A 13,938-nucleotide genomic window follows, 5' to 3' on the forward strand; every position below is an offset into this window, starting at 1 on the left:
AAGGTGAAATCCAAATTGGCATGGCATTATACAGTATTTAATGGCACACTTGAGGGGGTAGTGAAAGACTTTAGTGAGTCATGCTTTTTAGAATTCCTGAACCATTTTCCAAACATGTCAGGGGTGCCATTGCTTGACTATTTGCTGTTATGTGGGCAGCTTCCAAAAGGCCAATGTCATCACACCAGCCCCAGCGAGGGAGCAGAGGGCAGTGTGCGTATGTAGAGGAACAAATATGATTTTCCCCTCCACTCAGCAAGTCAGACAGCTATTCATTCACACCTACGTACATAGACGCAGGCAGGCCTCTGGGGCAGGAGAAAACAATGATTCCTCTGAGTTCTCCACTGGTGTAAACTTCACAACTGGAGGATGAGGTCACTCGATTCAGCTGGCATGGCTGCGGCCACATGAGGCAATGCTTCAAAAATGAGCACAGAGGTGTTCGTATCAAGGCTGCTTTATGGGCAAGTGTTTGATGGATGAGCTGCAGACTGCGTGGGATGATCTGACCTTCCCCACTACTTATATCAAGACTTTATATCCCAGGATGTTTCCTTGGATACATATGAACGCTCTATTGAGCAAGTCAATTGGCGGCAAATGAATTGACATTTGCTTAAATACAAAAGAACCATAGAACATGGTAAGAAAGCCGTACGAGTGGAAACAGAGGCAGATGGAGAGGCAGACAATATTATACACACCAATAGGCCAGGCACAATGGAACATATTGTTTTCAGTGATCTAGTTTAGCGTATGCTCCAATAGAGTCAGCGTTTGAGGGATTAGTGGAGAAACTGTCTGCAAGGGATCCGAGCTGTGCAGAGCACCAACAACAAACAGCCTTCTAAGCTCTCCTCACTGGCTTCCAGTGCCAATAACCCAAAAGGGAGACATGTACTGTATAGGGAAGACCTTCAGAGCCTGATTCCATGGCTGAACTAACTGTATTGGGTCAGAGCCTTCTCCATCTCCCCTTGCTCATAAATGAGTGTACAGTTGAAGTCGGACGTTTACATACACTTAGGTTGGAGACATTAAAACTTGTTTTTCAACCACTCCACAAATTTCTTGTTAACAAACTATAGTTTTGGCAAGTCAGTTATGACATCTACTTTGTGCATGCAAGTCATTTTCCAACAATTGTTTACAGACAGATTATTTAACTGTATCAAAATTCCAGTGGGTCAGAAGTTCCCATACACTAAGTTGACTGTGCCTTTAAACAGCTTGGAAAATTTCACGAAAAAAGCTTTAGAAGCTTCTGATTGACTCGAATGATGTCAATTAGCCTATTGGAGGTGTACCTGTGGAAGTATTTCAAGGCCTACCTTCAAACTCAGTGCCTCTGCTTGACATGGGAAAATCAAAAGAAATCCGCCAAGACCTCAGAAAAAAAAATTGTAGACCTGCACAAGTCTGGTTTATCCTTGGGAGCAATTTCCAAATGCCTGAAGGTACCACGTTCATCTGTACAAACAATAGTATGCAAGTATAAATACCATGGGACCACGTAGCCGTCATACCGCTCAGGAAGGAGACACGTTCTGTCTCCTAGAAATTAATGTACTTTGGTGCAAAAAGTGCAAATCAATCCCAGAACAAGAGCAAAGGACCTTGTGAAGATGCTGGAGGAAACAGGTACAAAAGTATCTACATCCACAGTAAAACGAGTCCTATATCTACATAACCTGAAAGGCCGCTCAGCAAGGAAGAAGCCACTGCTCCAAAACCAACATAAAAAAGCCAGACTATGGTTTGCAACTGCATTTGGGGACAAAGATCGTACTTTTTGGATACATTTTCTCTGGTCTGATGAAACAAAAATATAAATGTTTTGACATAATGACCATTGTTATGTTTGGAGGAAAAAGGGGGAGGCTTGCAAAACGAAGAACACAGTCCCAACCGTGAAGCACAGGGGTGGCAGCATCATGTTGTGGGGGTGCTTTGCTGCAGGAGGGACTGGTGCACTTGACAAAATAGATGGCATCATGATGCAGAACAATTAAGTGGATATATTGAAGCAACATCTCAAGACATCAGTCAGGATGTTAAAGCTTGGTCACAAATGGGTCTTCCAAATGGACAATGCCCCAAGCATACTTCCAAAGTTATGGCAAAATGGCTTAAGGACAACAAAGTCAAGGTATTGGAGTGGCCATCACAAAGCCCTGACCTCAATCCTATAGACATTTTGTGGGCAGATCTGAAAAAGCGTGTGCGAGCAAAGAGATCCCAACTTATTGTGGGAAGCTTGTGGAAGGCTACACGAAACGTTTGACCCAAGTTTAAATTGTTTAAGGCAATGCTATCAAATTCTAATTGAGTGTATGCAAACTTCTGGCCCACTGGGAATGTGATGAAAGAAATAAAATATGAAATAAATCACTACTATTATTTCACATTCTTATTATTTCACATTCTTAAAATAAAGTGGTGATCCTAACTGACCTAAATATCTTCGCTCACTGTATAGACTTTGTTTTGTTTATTCCATGTGTAACTCTGTGTTGTTGTATGTGTCTAATTGCTATGTTTTTTCTTGGCCAGGTCGCAGTTGCAAATGAGAACTTGTTCTCAACTACCCTACCTGGTTAAATAAAGGTGAAATGAAATAAAAGTAAAAATATGATATTTTTTGCCTTCCTGTGACTCCAGGTGCTGTAGGTGTCCTGGAGGGCATATAGTTTGCCCCCCGGTGATGCATTGTGCAGACCACACCACCGTCTGGAGAGCCCTGCGGTTGTGGGCAGTGCAGTTGCCATACCAGGCGGTGATACAGCTCGACATGATGCTCTCGATTGTGCAGCTGTAAAAAAGTTAGTGAGGGTTTTTGGTGACAAGCCACATTATTTGAGCCTCCTGAGGTTGAAGAGGCGATGTTGCGCCTTCTTCACCACACTGTCTGTGTGCGTGGACTATCAGTTTGTCAGTGATATGTACGCCAAGGAATAAAAATAAAAATCCTTGCCACCTTCTCCACTGCTGCCCAGTCAATGTGGATAGGGGGGTGCTCCCTTTGCTGTTTCCTGAAGTCCACGATCATCTCTTTTGTTTAGCTGACATTGGGGTTATTTTTCCTGACACCACACTCTGGGAGCCCTCACTACCACTGTTGTGTCATCTGCAAACTTGATGATCGAGTTGGAGACCTGCATGGCCACACAGTCGTGGGTGAACAGGGAGTACAGGAGAGGGCTGAGAACACACCCTTGTGGGGCCCTGTGTTGAGGATCAGCCGAGTGGAGATGTTCTCTACCTTCACCACCTGGGGGCGGCCCATCAAGAAGTCCAGGACCGAGTTGCACAGGGCGGGGTCAAGACCCAGGGACTCAAGCTTAAATGATGAGTTGAGGGTAATAGGGTGTTGAATGCTGAGCTGTAGTAAATGAACAGCGTTTTACATAGGTATTCCTCTTGTCCAGATGGGATAGGGCAGTGTGATGGCGATTGCATCATCTGTGGACGTATTGGGGCAGTAAGCAAATTTAAGTGGGTCTAGGATGGCCGGTAAGGTGGAGATGATATGGTCCTTGACTAGTCTCTCAAAGCACTTCATGATGACAGAAGTGAGTGCTACGGGGCGATAGTCATTTAGTTCAGTTACCTTGGCTTTCCTGGGAACAGGAACAATGCTGACCATCTTGAAGCATGCAGGGACAGTAGACTGGGATAGGGATTGATTGAATATGTCCGTAAACACACCAGCCAGCTCGTCTGCGCATGCTCTGAGGACGCGGCTTGGGATGCCGTCTGGGCAGCCTTGCGAGGGTTAACACGTTTACTCACGTAGGCCACGGAGGAGGAGAGACCACAGTCTTTGGTAGTGGTTCACGTCAGTGGCACTTTATTGTCCTCAAAGCACACAAAGTTGTTTAATTTGTCTGAAAGCAAGACGATGTCCATGACGGGGCTGGTTTTCTTTTTGTAATCCATTGGTGTCTGAGCAGTTGAATTGCACCTCCACTTTGTCTCTACACTGATATTTTGATTGCCTTGTGAAGGGAATAACTACACTGTTCGTATTCGGCCATATTCCCAGTCACATGGTTATATGCGGTGGTACGTGCTTTCAGTTTTGCGCGAATGCTGCCATTAATCCACAGTTTCTGGTTAGGGAAGGTTTTAGTCACAGTGGGTACAACATCTCCTATACACCTCCTTATAAAATTCCTCATCGAGTCAGTGTATAGATCAATGTTGTTGTCCGAGGTTGCCTGGAACATATTCCAGTCCACTTGATCCAAGCAATCTTGAAGCGTGGAATCCGATTGGTCAGACCAGCGTTGGATAGACCTAAGCACTGGCGCTTACCGTTTTAGTTTCTGCCTATAGGAGGGGTCAGTAGAGTAGCAGAGGTCGAGTGTGTTACTCTCATGTACTGCAATCGATATGCTGACAGAATTTAGGTAGACTCGTTCTCAAATTAGCTTTGTTAAAATCCACAGCTACAATAAATGCAGCCTCAGGATATATGGTTTCCAGCTTGCATAAAGTCCAGTGAAGCTCCATGCTGGCCGTCTTGGTATCCGCTTGTGGGGGGATATACACGGCTGTGAAAATAACAGAGGACAGTTCTCTTGGGAGATACAGTCAGCATTTGATTGTAAGGAATTCTAGGTCAGGTGAACAAAGGGGCTTGAGTTCCTGTATGTTGTTAAAATTACACCATGAGTCGTTAATCATGAAACACACTCCCCCGCCCTTCTTACCGGAGAGAAGTGTATTCCTGTTGGCGCGACGCACTGAAAATCCTGCTGGCTGTACGGACTCCGACAGCATGTCCCAAGCTAGCCGCTTTTTCAGTGAAACAGAGTATGTTACAATCCCAGAATGTGGATGGTTTAATTCGGCAGCTGTGAGAAAATTCCATGCCGCATTGACTAGAGGGGAGAAGCTACCCTCAGAACAAGATTACGAGCAACAGCGTTACATCAACGTCTTCCTGTTATCAAATGAATCTGGACTCCTCCTGATCCCACTGAAAACCAGTCTTTTGATATTACACCGTTATAAATCAAAACCATCATGCTCTACTTCATTATCAGTAACATGACAAGATCAAATGTAGCCTCTGATCTTGGAGACGGTTAAAACCGCACTTATGGGGTCTCCTCACCAGACCTGGGGGATACTTACTAGATTCCTGATTTTGAAGACAAATCAAATGGCAGCAGACGGGCTGGAGTCTCCCCTCCTGACCACCGGCTCACTTGATGCGGAATTTTCAACCGCAACATCAATGCCCTGGGATTACTCTTCCCCTCTTTGGCTGTCCCCTCCCTCCCTAGCAGGAGTACTGCGCGTCAAATCCCTGTACCATTCATAATTCCACAGCTTTAACTCACTGTCCAGGCAGTCAGACCAGGACAACTGTGGCAAAATGTCAACTCCCGCTTTGTTTTGCTCTCAGCCTCTATACCCCCCCCTCAGCCTCTATACCCCCTCAGCCTCTATACCCCCTCAGCCTCTATACCCCCCTCAGCCTCTATACCCCCTCAGCCTCTATACCCCCTCAGCCTCTATACCCCCTCAGCCTCTATACCCCCTCAGCCTCTATACCCCCTCAGCCTCTATACCCCCTCAGCCTCTATACCCCCTCAGCCTCTATACCCCCTCAGCCTCTATACCCCCTCAGCCTCTATACCCCCCTCAGCCTCTATACCCCCTCAGCCTCTATACCCCCTCAGCCTCTATACCACCCTCAGCCTCTATACCCCCTCAGCCTCTATACCCCCTCAGCCTCTATACCCCTCACCCTCAGCCTCTATACCCCCTCACCCTCAGCCTCTATACCCCCTCACCCTCAGTCTCTATACCCCCTCACCCTCTCTCTATACCCCCTCACCCTCAGCCTCTATACCCCCTCAGCCTCAGTCTCTATACCCCCTCTCAGCCCCCCACAGTCTCTATACCCCTCTCACCCTCAGTCTCTATACCCCTCTCACCTCAGTCTCTATACCCCTCTCAGCCCTCAGTCTCTATACCCCTCTCAGCCTCCCCTCCACCCCACAGTCTCTATACCCCTCTCAGCCTCCCCCAGTCTCTATACCCCTCTCACCCTCAGTCTCTATACCCCTCTCAGCCCCCCCCACAGTCTCTATACCCCTCTCAGCCTCCCCTCCACCCCACAGTCTCTATACCCCTCTCAGCCTCCCCCAGCCTCACCCCCCTCTCAGCCTCAGTCTCTATACCCCTCTCTACCCCTCTCAGCCTCAGTCTCTATACCCCTCTCACCCTCAGTCTCTATACCCCTCTCAGCCCCCCCCACAGTCTCTATACCCCTCTCAGCCACCCCCCACCCCACAGTCTCTATACCCCTCTCAGCCTCCCTCCCCCACCCCACAGTCTCTATACCCCTCTCAGCCTCCCTCCCCCCCCACCACAGTCTCTATACCCCTCTCAGCCCCCCACCCCACTGGTCTCATGACTTCATTAGTTGAGAGGTGAGATGCACCACAGCTGGTCCGTGTCTTCATTGAGGCTCAAGATATACAGTCCAGCTAAGGGAGACATGACATGTTTCAATACGGCCCTGACCTGCCAGGTTTCTGTCCACCCGAAGCTGACGCCACAGTGAACTTGGAGCGGGGCCTGTTTAGTAATGGCCAGTCTCCCTGCGAGACACACCTTTAGATCAGGCTGCCAGAAATGCCAAACTAGCAGAGCCATTTTACCTCACAGTGCAGTGCTGAGAGAGCATATCAGGGGCTGGAAATGAAGCAAGGGGGTTGGATGGGTTGAAGTGGTGACTGTGTCGAGCTCTACTGAAGCTGGGCCCGGGTTCACGATAGTGTGTTTAAACAACGCATCTTTCCTACAAACCGGCCAAAGGGGCCCGGGTTCACGATAGTGTGTTTAAACAACGCATCTTTCCTACAAACCGGCCAAAGACGTAACATGCATTTCCCAAAATACTACGCAGAAAGAACGGTCGCTAAGTGCGTCTTAGAATGTGTCGATACTGATATTTTATTTAACTAGGCAAGTCAGTTAAGAACAAATTCTTATTTACAATGACAGCCTACCAAAGGGCCTCTTGCGGGGACGGGGGCCTAGGATTTAAAAATATATATATAATAAATACAATATAAATATAGGACAAAACACAGACAACACTACATTAAGCGAGACCCAAGACAACATAGCAAGGCTGCAAAACATGACACACTGCATGGTAGCAACACAACAATATGTGATCTCTTTCGATAGCTTTCTCCATTCAAATCTGTCCTTCACAATACTGACGGATCAGCTCCTAGAGAGATATTACCACCTACGGCTGCAAATATTGTGGCTTATTTTAAATATAGATTTGGCACATCATTGCGCAAATGTTAGGCTACACATCATGAAATATGTTGAGACTAATTAGACAGCCAACAATTAGCAAAATAATGTTTTGAACATGAAATACATTTCAATCATATTGAGACGTACCTAAAGGTTACCCTTTATATTTGAATGCAGTCATCTTGGTCTTCATTTGTATATTTTTCTACGTTGCTTGTTTGTATCAATTGCAAAGACATTAGCAACTGCGTGGTCAACTTTGTTCTGGAGTCAGACAGACGGCTACACCATGCGATTCTATGTTTAATTGAGATGTGACTTTATACACAGGAGGGCAACAAAAAAAACTATACATCAAATCCTGTCCTGCGAGTGGTGAGGCAGGTGTTCGATTACGAGCGTTTTCAATTGAAACGTTAACAGTGGTTTTGGGAAACAGCGCAGAGATTTAACGATGCGCCTATGAAGGTTCCAACAATGAACAGCCTTAAGTTGCTGTTGGGAAACCGGGCCCTGGCGTGTCTTCCTCCGCCTTTCTCTTTCCTTCCAACTGCTGTGTGACAAATGTCTTTTCCAAAAACAGCTGCTCTTCCAAGCCCAGTTATGAACTGCATAGATTTCTTGGGCTTTCATGAGGCTCTCTGGTTAGCTACTGAGGGCTTCTTCTATGAAGGCTCTTTAAAAACAGGTTATGAAAAAAAATTGTCATGAAAGTAATGAATTCAGAGGTAGAACTTAGACTTTCTTGTACTTAAGTGCTTCAAGCTTCACTGCAACCAATGTCATTTTGGTTCACAAGCAGAGATGTATGCTGATATATTTATCCAACGGCAGCACCAGAAAATTACAGGCCTCTCCAGCCTCACAGTGAGTCCTTTATAGCAGAGTCTTTTAATGAGGGCTTGGTCTGTTGTTCTCAAAAATATTATTTTCTGGTTCAACTTGGCCTCCGCCTCTTCTGGTCATTCCAAACAAAAATACATCTACAAGTTCAACACTTCTGTCTCCCCAGGAAACATAACCCAAGTCATAGACGTTCTCTCTGCTACCACATGGCAAGCCATACCAGAGCACCAAGTATGGGACCAAAGGCTGCTTAACTTCTACCCCCAAGCAATAAGACTGCTAAACAATGAATCAAATGGCTACCCAAATGATTTGCATTGAGCCCTTGATTTTTTTTTTTTTACTGACTATGCACACTCACTGGACTATAACCACACAAGCAATCGTCACATACGCTGCTGCTACTCTGTTCATTGTCCATCTTCATTGCCTAGTCACGTTTACCCCTACCTACATGTAGTGCTTTCAAAAAGTACACACACATTGTCAAAGTGGAATTGTGTTTTTCTATATTTTTACTAATTAAAAGCTGAAATGTCTGGAGTTCAAGTCCTAAGTTACATGGACTGTGCAGAAATAGTATTTTAAATGATTTTTGAATGACTACCTCATCTCTGTACCCCACAGACATTGAATATACCTTTGAGCATGGTGAAGTTATTAATAACACTTGAGTGTGTATAAATACATCCAGTCACTACAAAGATACAGGCACCCTTCCTAACTCAGTTGCCAGAGTGGAAGGAAACTGCTCAGGGATTTCACAATGAGGCCAATGGTGACTGAGAACAGTTCAAGTTTAATGGCTGTGAGATAACTGGAGATCGCTCAACATTGTAGTTACTCCACAATACTAACTAATTAACAGAGTGAAAAGGAAGCCTGTACAGAATAAGTGGTATAAATAATATCTGACGGCATTGTACATATTACCTCAACTACCTCGTACCCCTGCACATTGACTCAGTACCGGTACTCCTTGTATATAGTGTCATTGTTGCTATTTTACAATGATAATATTTCCTTTTTATTTATCAACATTCTTACTTTTTAACTCTGCATTGTTGGGAAAGGGCCAATACAGTAAAAAGCATTTCACGGTAAAGTCTACAGCAGTTGTAGTCAGCACATATGAAAAATACTTTTGATTTTGACATGCAACACAACATTCCTGTTAAGAAATCAATATAGTTAGCATTATCCATATTAAGCCCTCCAAAATCTCCCCTCCCTTGTGCTTACTGTAAGTGTGAAAGGAATGTACCTTCTGAGGTTTCAAATGCAGGTCAAATATGTAACACACATTACATAAAGTGAGGGACTTGAAGTGCCCTATATCCTCTGGGTTTAACCTCTAGTGACACCCCATCCTGTGAACGGGACAGTTGTCATGACACTAATTAGCATAACGCAACAGACATAAATATTACTAGAAAATATTCCTATTCATGAAAATCACAAGTGAAATATATTGAGACACAGCTTAGCCTTTTGTTAATCACCCTGTCATCTCAGATGTTCAAAATATGCTTTACAGCCAAAGCAAGACAAGCATTTGTGTAAATTTATCGATAGCCTAGCATAGCATTTTGTCCAGCTAGCAGCAGGTAACTTGGTCACGGAAATCAGAAAAGCAATCAAATTAAATCGTTTACCTTTGATGAGCTTCAGATGTTTTCACTCACGAGACTCCCAGTTAGATAGCAAATGTTCCTTTTTTCCCAAATTATTATTTTTGTAGGCGAAATAGCTCCGTTTGTTCTTCACGTTTGGCTGAGAAATCACCCGGAAAATGCAGTCACGAAAACGGCGAAAAATATTCCAAATTAGCTCCATAATAGCGACAGAAACATGGCAAACGTAGTTTATAATCAATCCTCAAGGTGTTTTTCGAATATCTATTCGATAATATATCCATCGGGACAATTAGTTTTTCAGTAGGACCGATCGGAGTAATGGCTACCTCTGTATTTTACACGAGAATCTCTCTGGGAGCATCAGGTGACCACTTGCGCAATGTAGCCGCCTACGGGTATTCTTCAACATAAATGCATAAAACTACGTCACAATGCTGTAGACACCTTGGGGAATACGGAGAAAGAGTAATCTGGTTGATAGCCCATTCACTGCTCAATAGGGATGCATTGGAACGCAGCGCTTTCAAAACATGAGGCACTTCCGGATTGGATTTTTCTAAGGCTTTCGCCTGCAACATCAGTTCTGTTTTACTCACAGACAATATTTTTTACAGTTTTAGAAACTTTAGAGTGTTTTCTATCCTAAGCTGTCAATTATATGCATATTCTAGCATCTTGTCCTGACAAAATATCCTGTTTACTACGGGAATGTTTTTTTTCCCAAAAATTAAAATACTGCCCCCTAGTCACAAAAGGATAAGAGAAATCCAACGCTAAACTACACTATACATGCAGTCAATGTAATTGAATTTCCAGTCATACACACAGCACAAATCTGCCCCGTAAAGTAACATTCTTATACCCACGTGGATTTTCCCCACCTCCCCATTCCACCAGCTCCATACCTAGCACTGAATGCTAGCAGCTCATTTCAGCTGGGGCTGGAGAAAAGGGTGCATAGTTTTCGGTGCAACACACCATCCAGTCAGCAGCTCAGGTCAACAGAAATTACTCAATGGTGTAGTGAAAAGGGTCACATGCCAGTAGATACCGGGGCGTCGTGCTGCTGTGTTCACCATACCGCCATGTGACGTGCCTTTTGGATGTTCTCATTAAGTCGTGGAGAATAGAAAAGATGGATGGATGAATGTGAAACAGCATTCACTTATTTGGTTCTGCAGGAGAGGTTGGATGGCATTTAATCTCTAACCTCCAGTTATGGTTTCCCTAATAATTTGCTCAATGCTCCTGACTGATTGAAAAGAGCATGCATTTGATGGAGTAGAGGCTAACAAAATAAAGATCATATTTTTGATTGATATTGCTTTTGATGAAATATGTCAGAGCCAAGATTCATTTAAAAGAATTAAAGTACATTTATGTGAACTCGACATAGGAAAGCTCACCTTGTGTCTTTCTACAGCAATGGGCCGTTCAGTTCACACTCGAGATCGCACTGAACTCAACCTTGAGTATCCTTAAATAAATTTACAACTCCTATGTGGATATAGCACTTAATGCTCAGTCTGACAAATGGACTGTTTCTCAGAGGCCGGAGCGTTTCGGGGAAAGCACATTCTAGATACACACAAACGGAAAGTGGAAAGTTTCTTCTGACAGGATAAAACATTGAGCGCAAACAACTCCATGACTCCTGCTCATCTGATGGATCAGGTTACCCATGGATGTGGAATTTAGGCTGATTCTCCTTTCCATTTCCATTGCATGTGCAAAGTCAGTCCAGGCTGAAGTGTATTACAATTCTGTGCCTACTCTTCACTTTACTACTCAGGACATGTTCAACCTGGATCTGTTGTTATCCCAAACAGCAGTAGCCAGCTACTCTTCTCATCTGGGAATTTCAAACCCTCCATTGGGAAGCTGGAAAAAGTAAAAAATAAATCTTCCACTGCTTTGTCCCCATTTCTGAGTTCTCTGTTCCAAATGGCTGTTTAGCCTGACCACTCTCTTTGGATTAGAGAATTAGAGAACTATATTGCATTACAACATGTAGCTCCTGTTCTCCCCAACACCAAATAACTCGTCGCAAATGTTGCTGAACTAAGAATGATGCATTGGTGTAAGCAGTGGAAAGAGCCGTTTCACCCATCATGGGCTGAACAAACAATATCAATCTAACGGTCCATTTCAGAGGCCATGCTGTGCCACAATGTGTATGCCTAATGAATGTGATGCAAGAGTGCTCTGTGAGGGTAGAGAATTGATCACTGACTGGCTTCCTTGTGACTGAAAAGAACAGTACATGGCTGCGTGGGACAATTCAAGCTAATGCATTGTGTCATTCATTCCAATCAGACCTCTTGTCAATGCTGGCTGGTTTCCTCTCTAAAAACAACTTTAGGAGACAATGTTGGAGGTCAGTATAGCGTCTGAAGGGTGCGCCCCCAAATAGCACCCTATCCCCTATATTATGACCAGAGCTATGTAGGTGGTAGGGTGCCATGTGGGACTCAAACAGTACCATGTAGACTTACCTGCTGACGGCCAGTGTGAGCTCCCCCATGCAGGCCTTGATCCTGTTCTGGGCCTCCATGTGGGTCATGGTCTCTGTGCTGTCGCCATTGATGGCCAGGATGGTGTCCCCAGGACACAGGTCCCCCTGTGCTGCCTTACTGTCCGGTGTTACCTAACCACCAAACAAAGATATATTATTTTGTGTATTAGGGTGGAAGTGCCACACCCCAGCCAAAATGCAATAATACTGACAGTCTAGTCAGGTTGTAATGCTACCTACCCTAGGACTATAGGTTTACATATCCTAACGCAAGTAGAAGTGAGTGACACAGCAAAATGAGCAGGCAGCCACTTAAAATCGTTATTGTTAAGGCTTGGTAGTTTGAACTCTGGAATCAACTTGTTGTCAAATTGTGAAATGAGTGTCAAGGCAATGATAGTCACCATTATTATATGACAAGCAGGTTCTAAAACAATGAAATTCAACAGTGGAAGACAAAATGTGCCTCACTACCTAAATAAAATAAAATCATATCACCCAAATCTACAGGATGTCAACAGGACTCATAAGGCTCTGGTCAAAAGTGGTGCACTATATAGGGAATCGTTTTTTATTTTAAAGACGCACCCAGCCAATGAGTGCTGTCCATTCGAACAACGGCCCTCTAACGAGACCTGTCTAACACTGAAATACAGTGCAGGTTCCGCTCTATGGTCCTCACACAAGATATATTAAGCTCCTGTGGACATTTGTCTGGATCTCAGAGGAGGGAGAAGGAGGTTTTACCTCCTTCCTCCGAGTACATTTCCCCTTCAGACACTTGTTTACATAATTACCCCCCTCCATCGCCCATCTTTTTCCATGCCTCAATTACCGGACATCTCGATTTGGCAGACAGAGATCAAATGAAACCAAGCATCACAACAGTCCGTCCCCCCATATAACTAGACCAGCCATAGGAGGGTGCAGTTTTTGTTTGCACCAAAAGTAGTAAAAGAAAAGTAGTGAAAGAAAACCGTACAGATGAAACACAGTGTGTAGGTGAGGTTGGAAGAACAAAAGGGCTGATATGAAAACCACACCACAAATAAGTACAAAAAAAATCATTTTCAATTACAATTGTACATGATATACTCAGTATACAAGTGGAGTGGCCATCAATATCCTTTCTCTATGACACATAGATGAGTGTTTTACCTCCTGTGACATGAACTTTGTTGGACCGAACCCTAACCAATCCAATCTTCAAGCAGAGTGAAGATGTTTGTTAAATGTCAGACGTGTCACTATTCTATAATCAATTTCTTTGTGCTTGCACAGCTCTCACTTCATAAAAGAGCAATCACAACTTGATCTCAATATGGCATATTACTCTGAATGCTGTCTGCAATAGGATAGATTATCATTGGGACCAATGGTTGGAACACAATTGTGTTAAAATAATATTATGACACAGCCCATTATAAATAAAATGGCAGCCGGCAGTTTAATAATCTAAGAACAATGTTAATGTTCTTGGGAAACCCTGATCTATAGCACTTCACAATATCTATGGAGAAAAAGTGATTCCACAGCAGGAGAGCAGGCCAGCACACTGAGCAGTGCTTTGAGAGGAAAAGCATAAATTCATGGCCCATGAAAAACTAATAGCCGAGACAAGAGTTTCAGTGTGGAATGCCT

The 13,938-nt window shown here is 44.1% G+C and overlaps 1 protein-coding gene across 2 annotated transcripts in view; it reads right to left on the reverse strand.

The window, feature by feature from the left end:
- LOC112228327 (PDZ and LIM domain protein 4) overlaps positions 1–13,938 on the reverse strand; it is a 41,179-nt gene that overhangs the window by 15,317 nt on the left and 11,924 nt on the right. For both annotated transcript variants that reach the window (XM_024393549.2, XM_024393550.2), the window contains exon 2: positions 12,278–12,429. In XM_024393549.2, the coding sequence (XP_024249317.1) occupies positions 12,278–12,429 (152 nt within the window). The remainder of the gene's footprint in view (positions 1–12,277; positions 12,430–13,938) is intronic.

This window comes from Oncorhynchus tshawytscha, linkage group LG30 (genome assembly GCF_018296145.1).
Source record: "Oncorhynchus tshawytscha isolate Ot180627B linkage group LG30, Otsh_v2.0, whole genome shotgun sequence".
NCBI classification, from domain to species: Eukaryota; Metazoa; Chordata; class Actinopteri; order Salmoniformes; family Salmonidae; genus Oncorhynchus; species Oncorhynchus tshawytscha.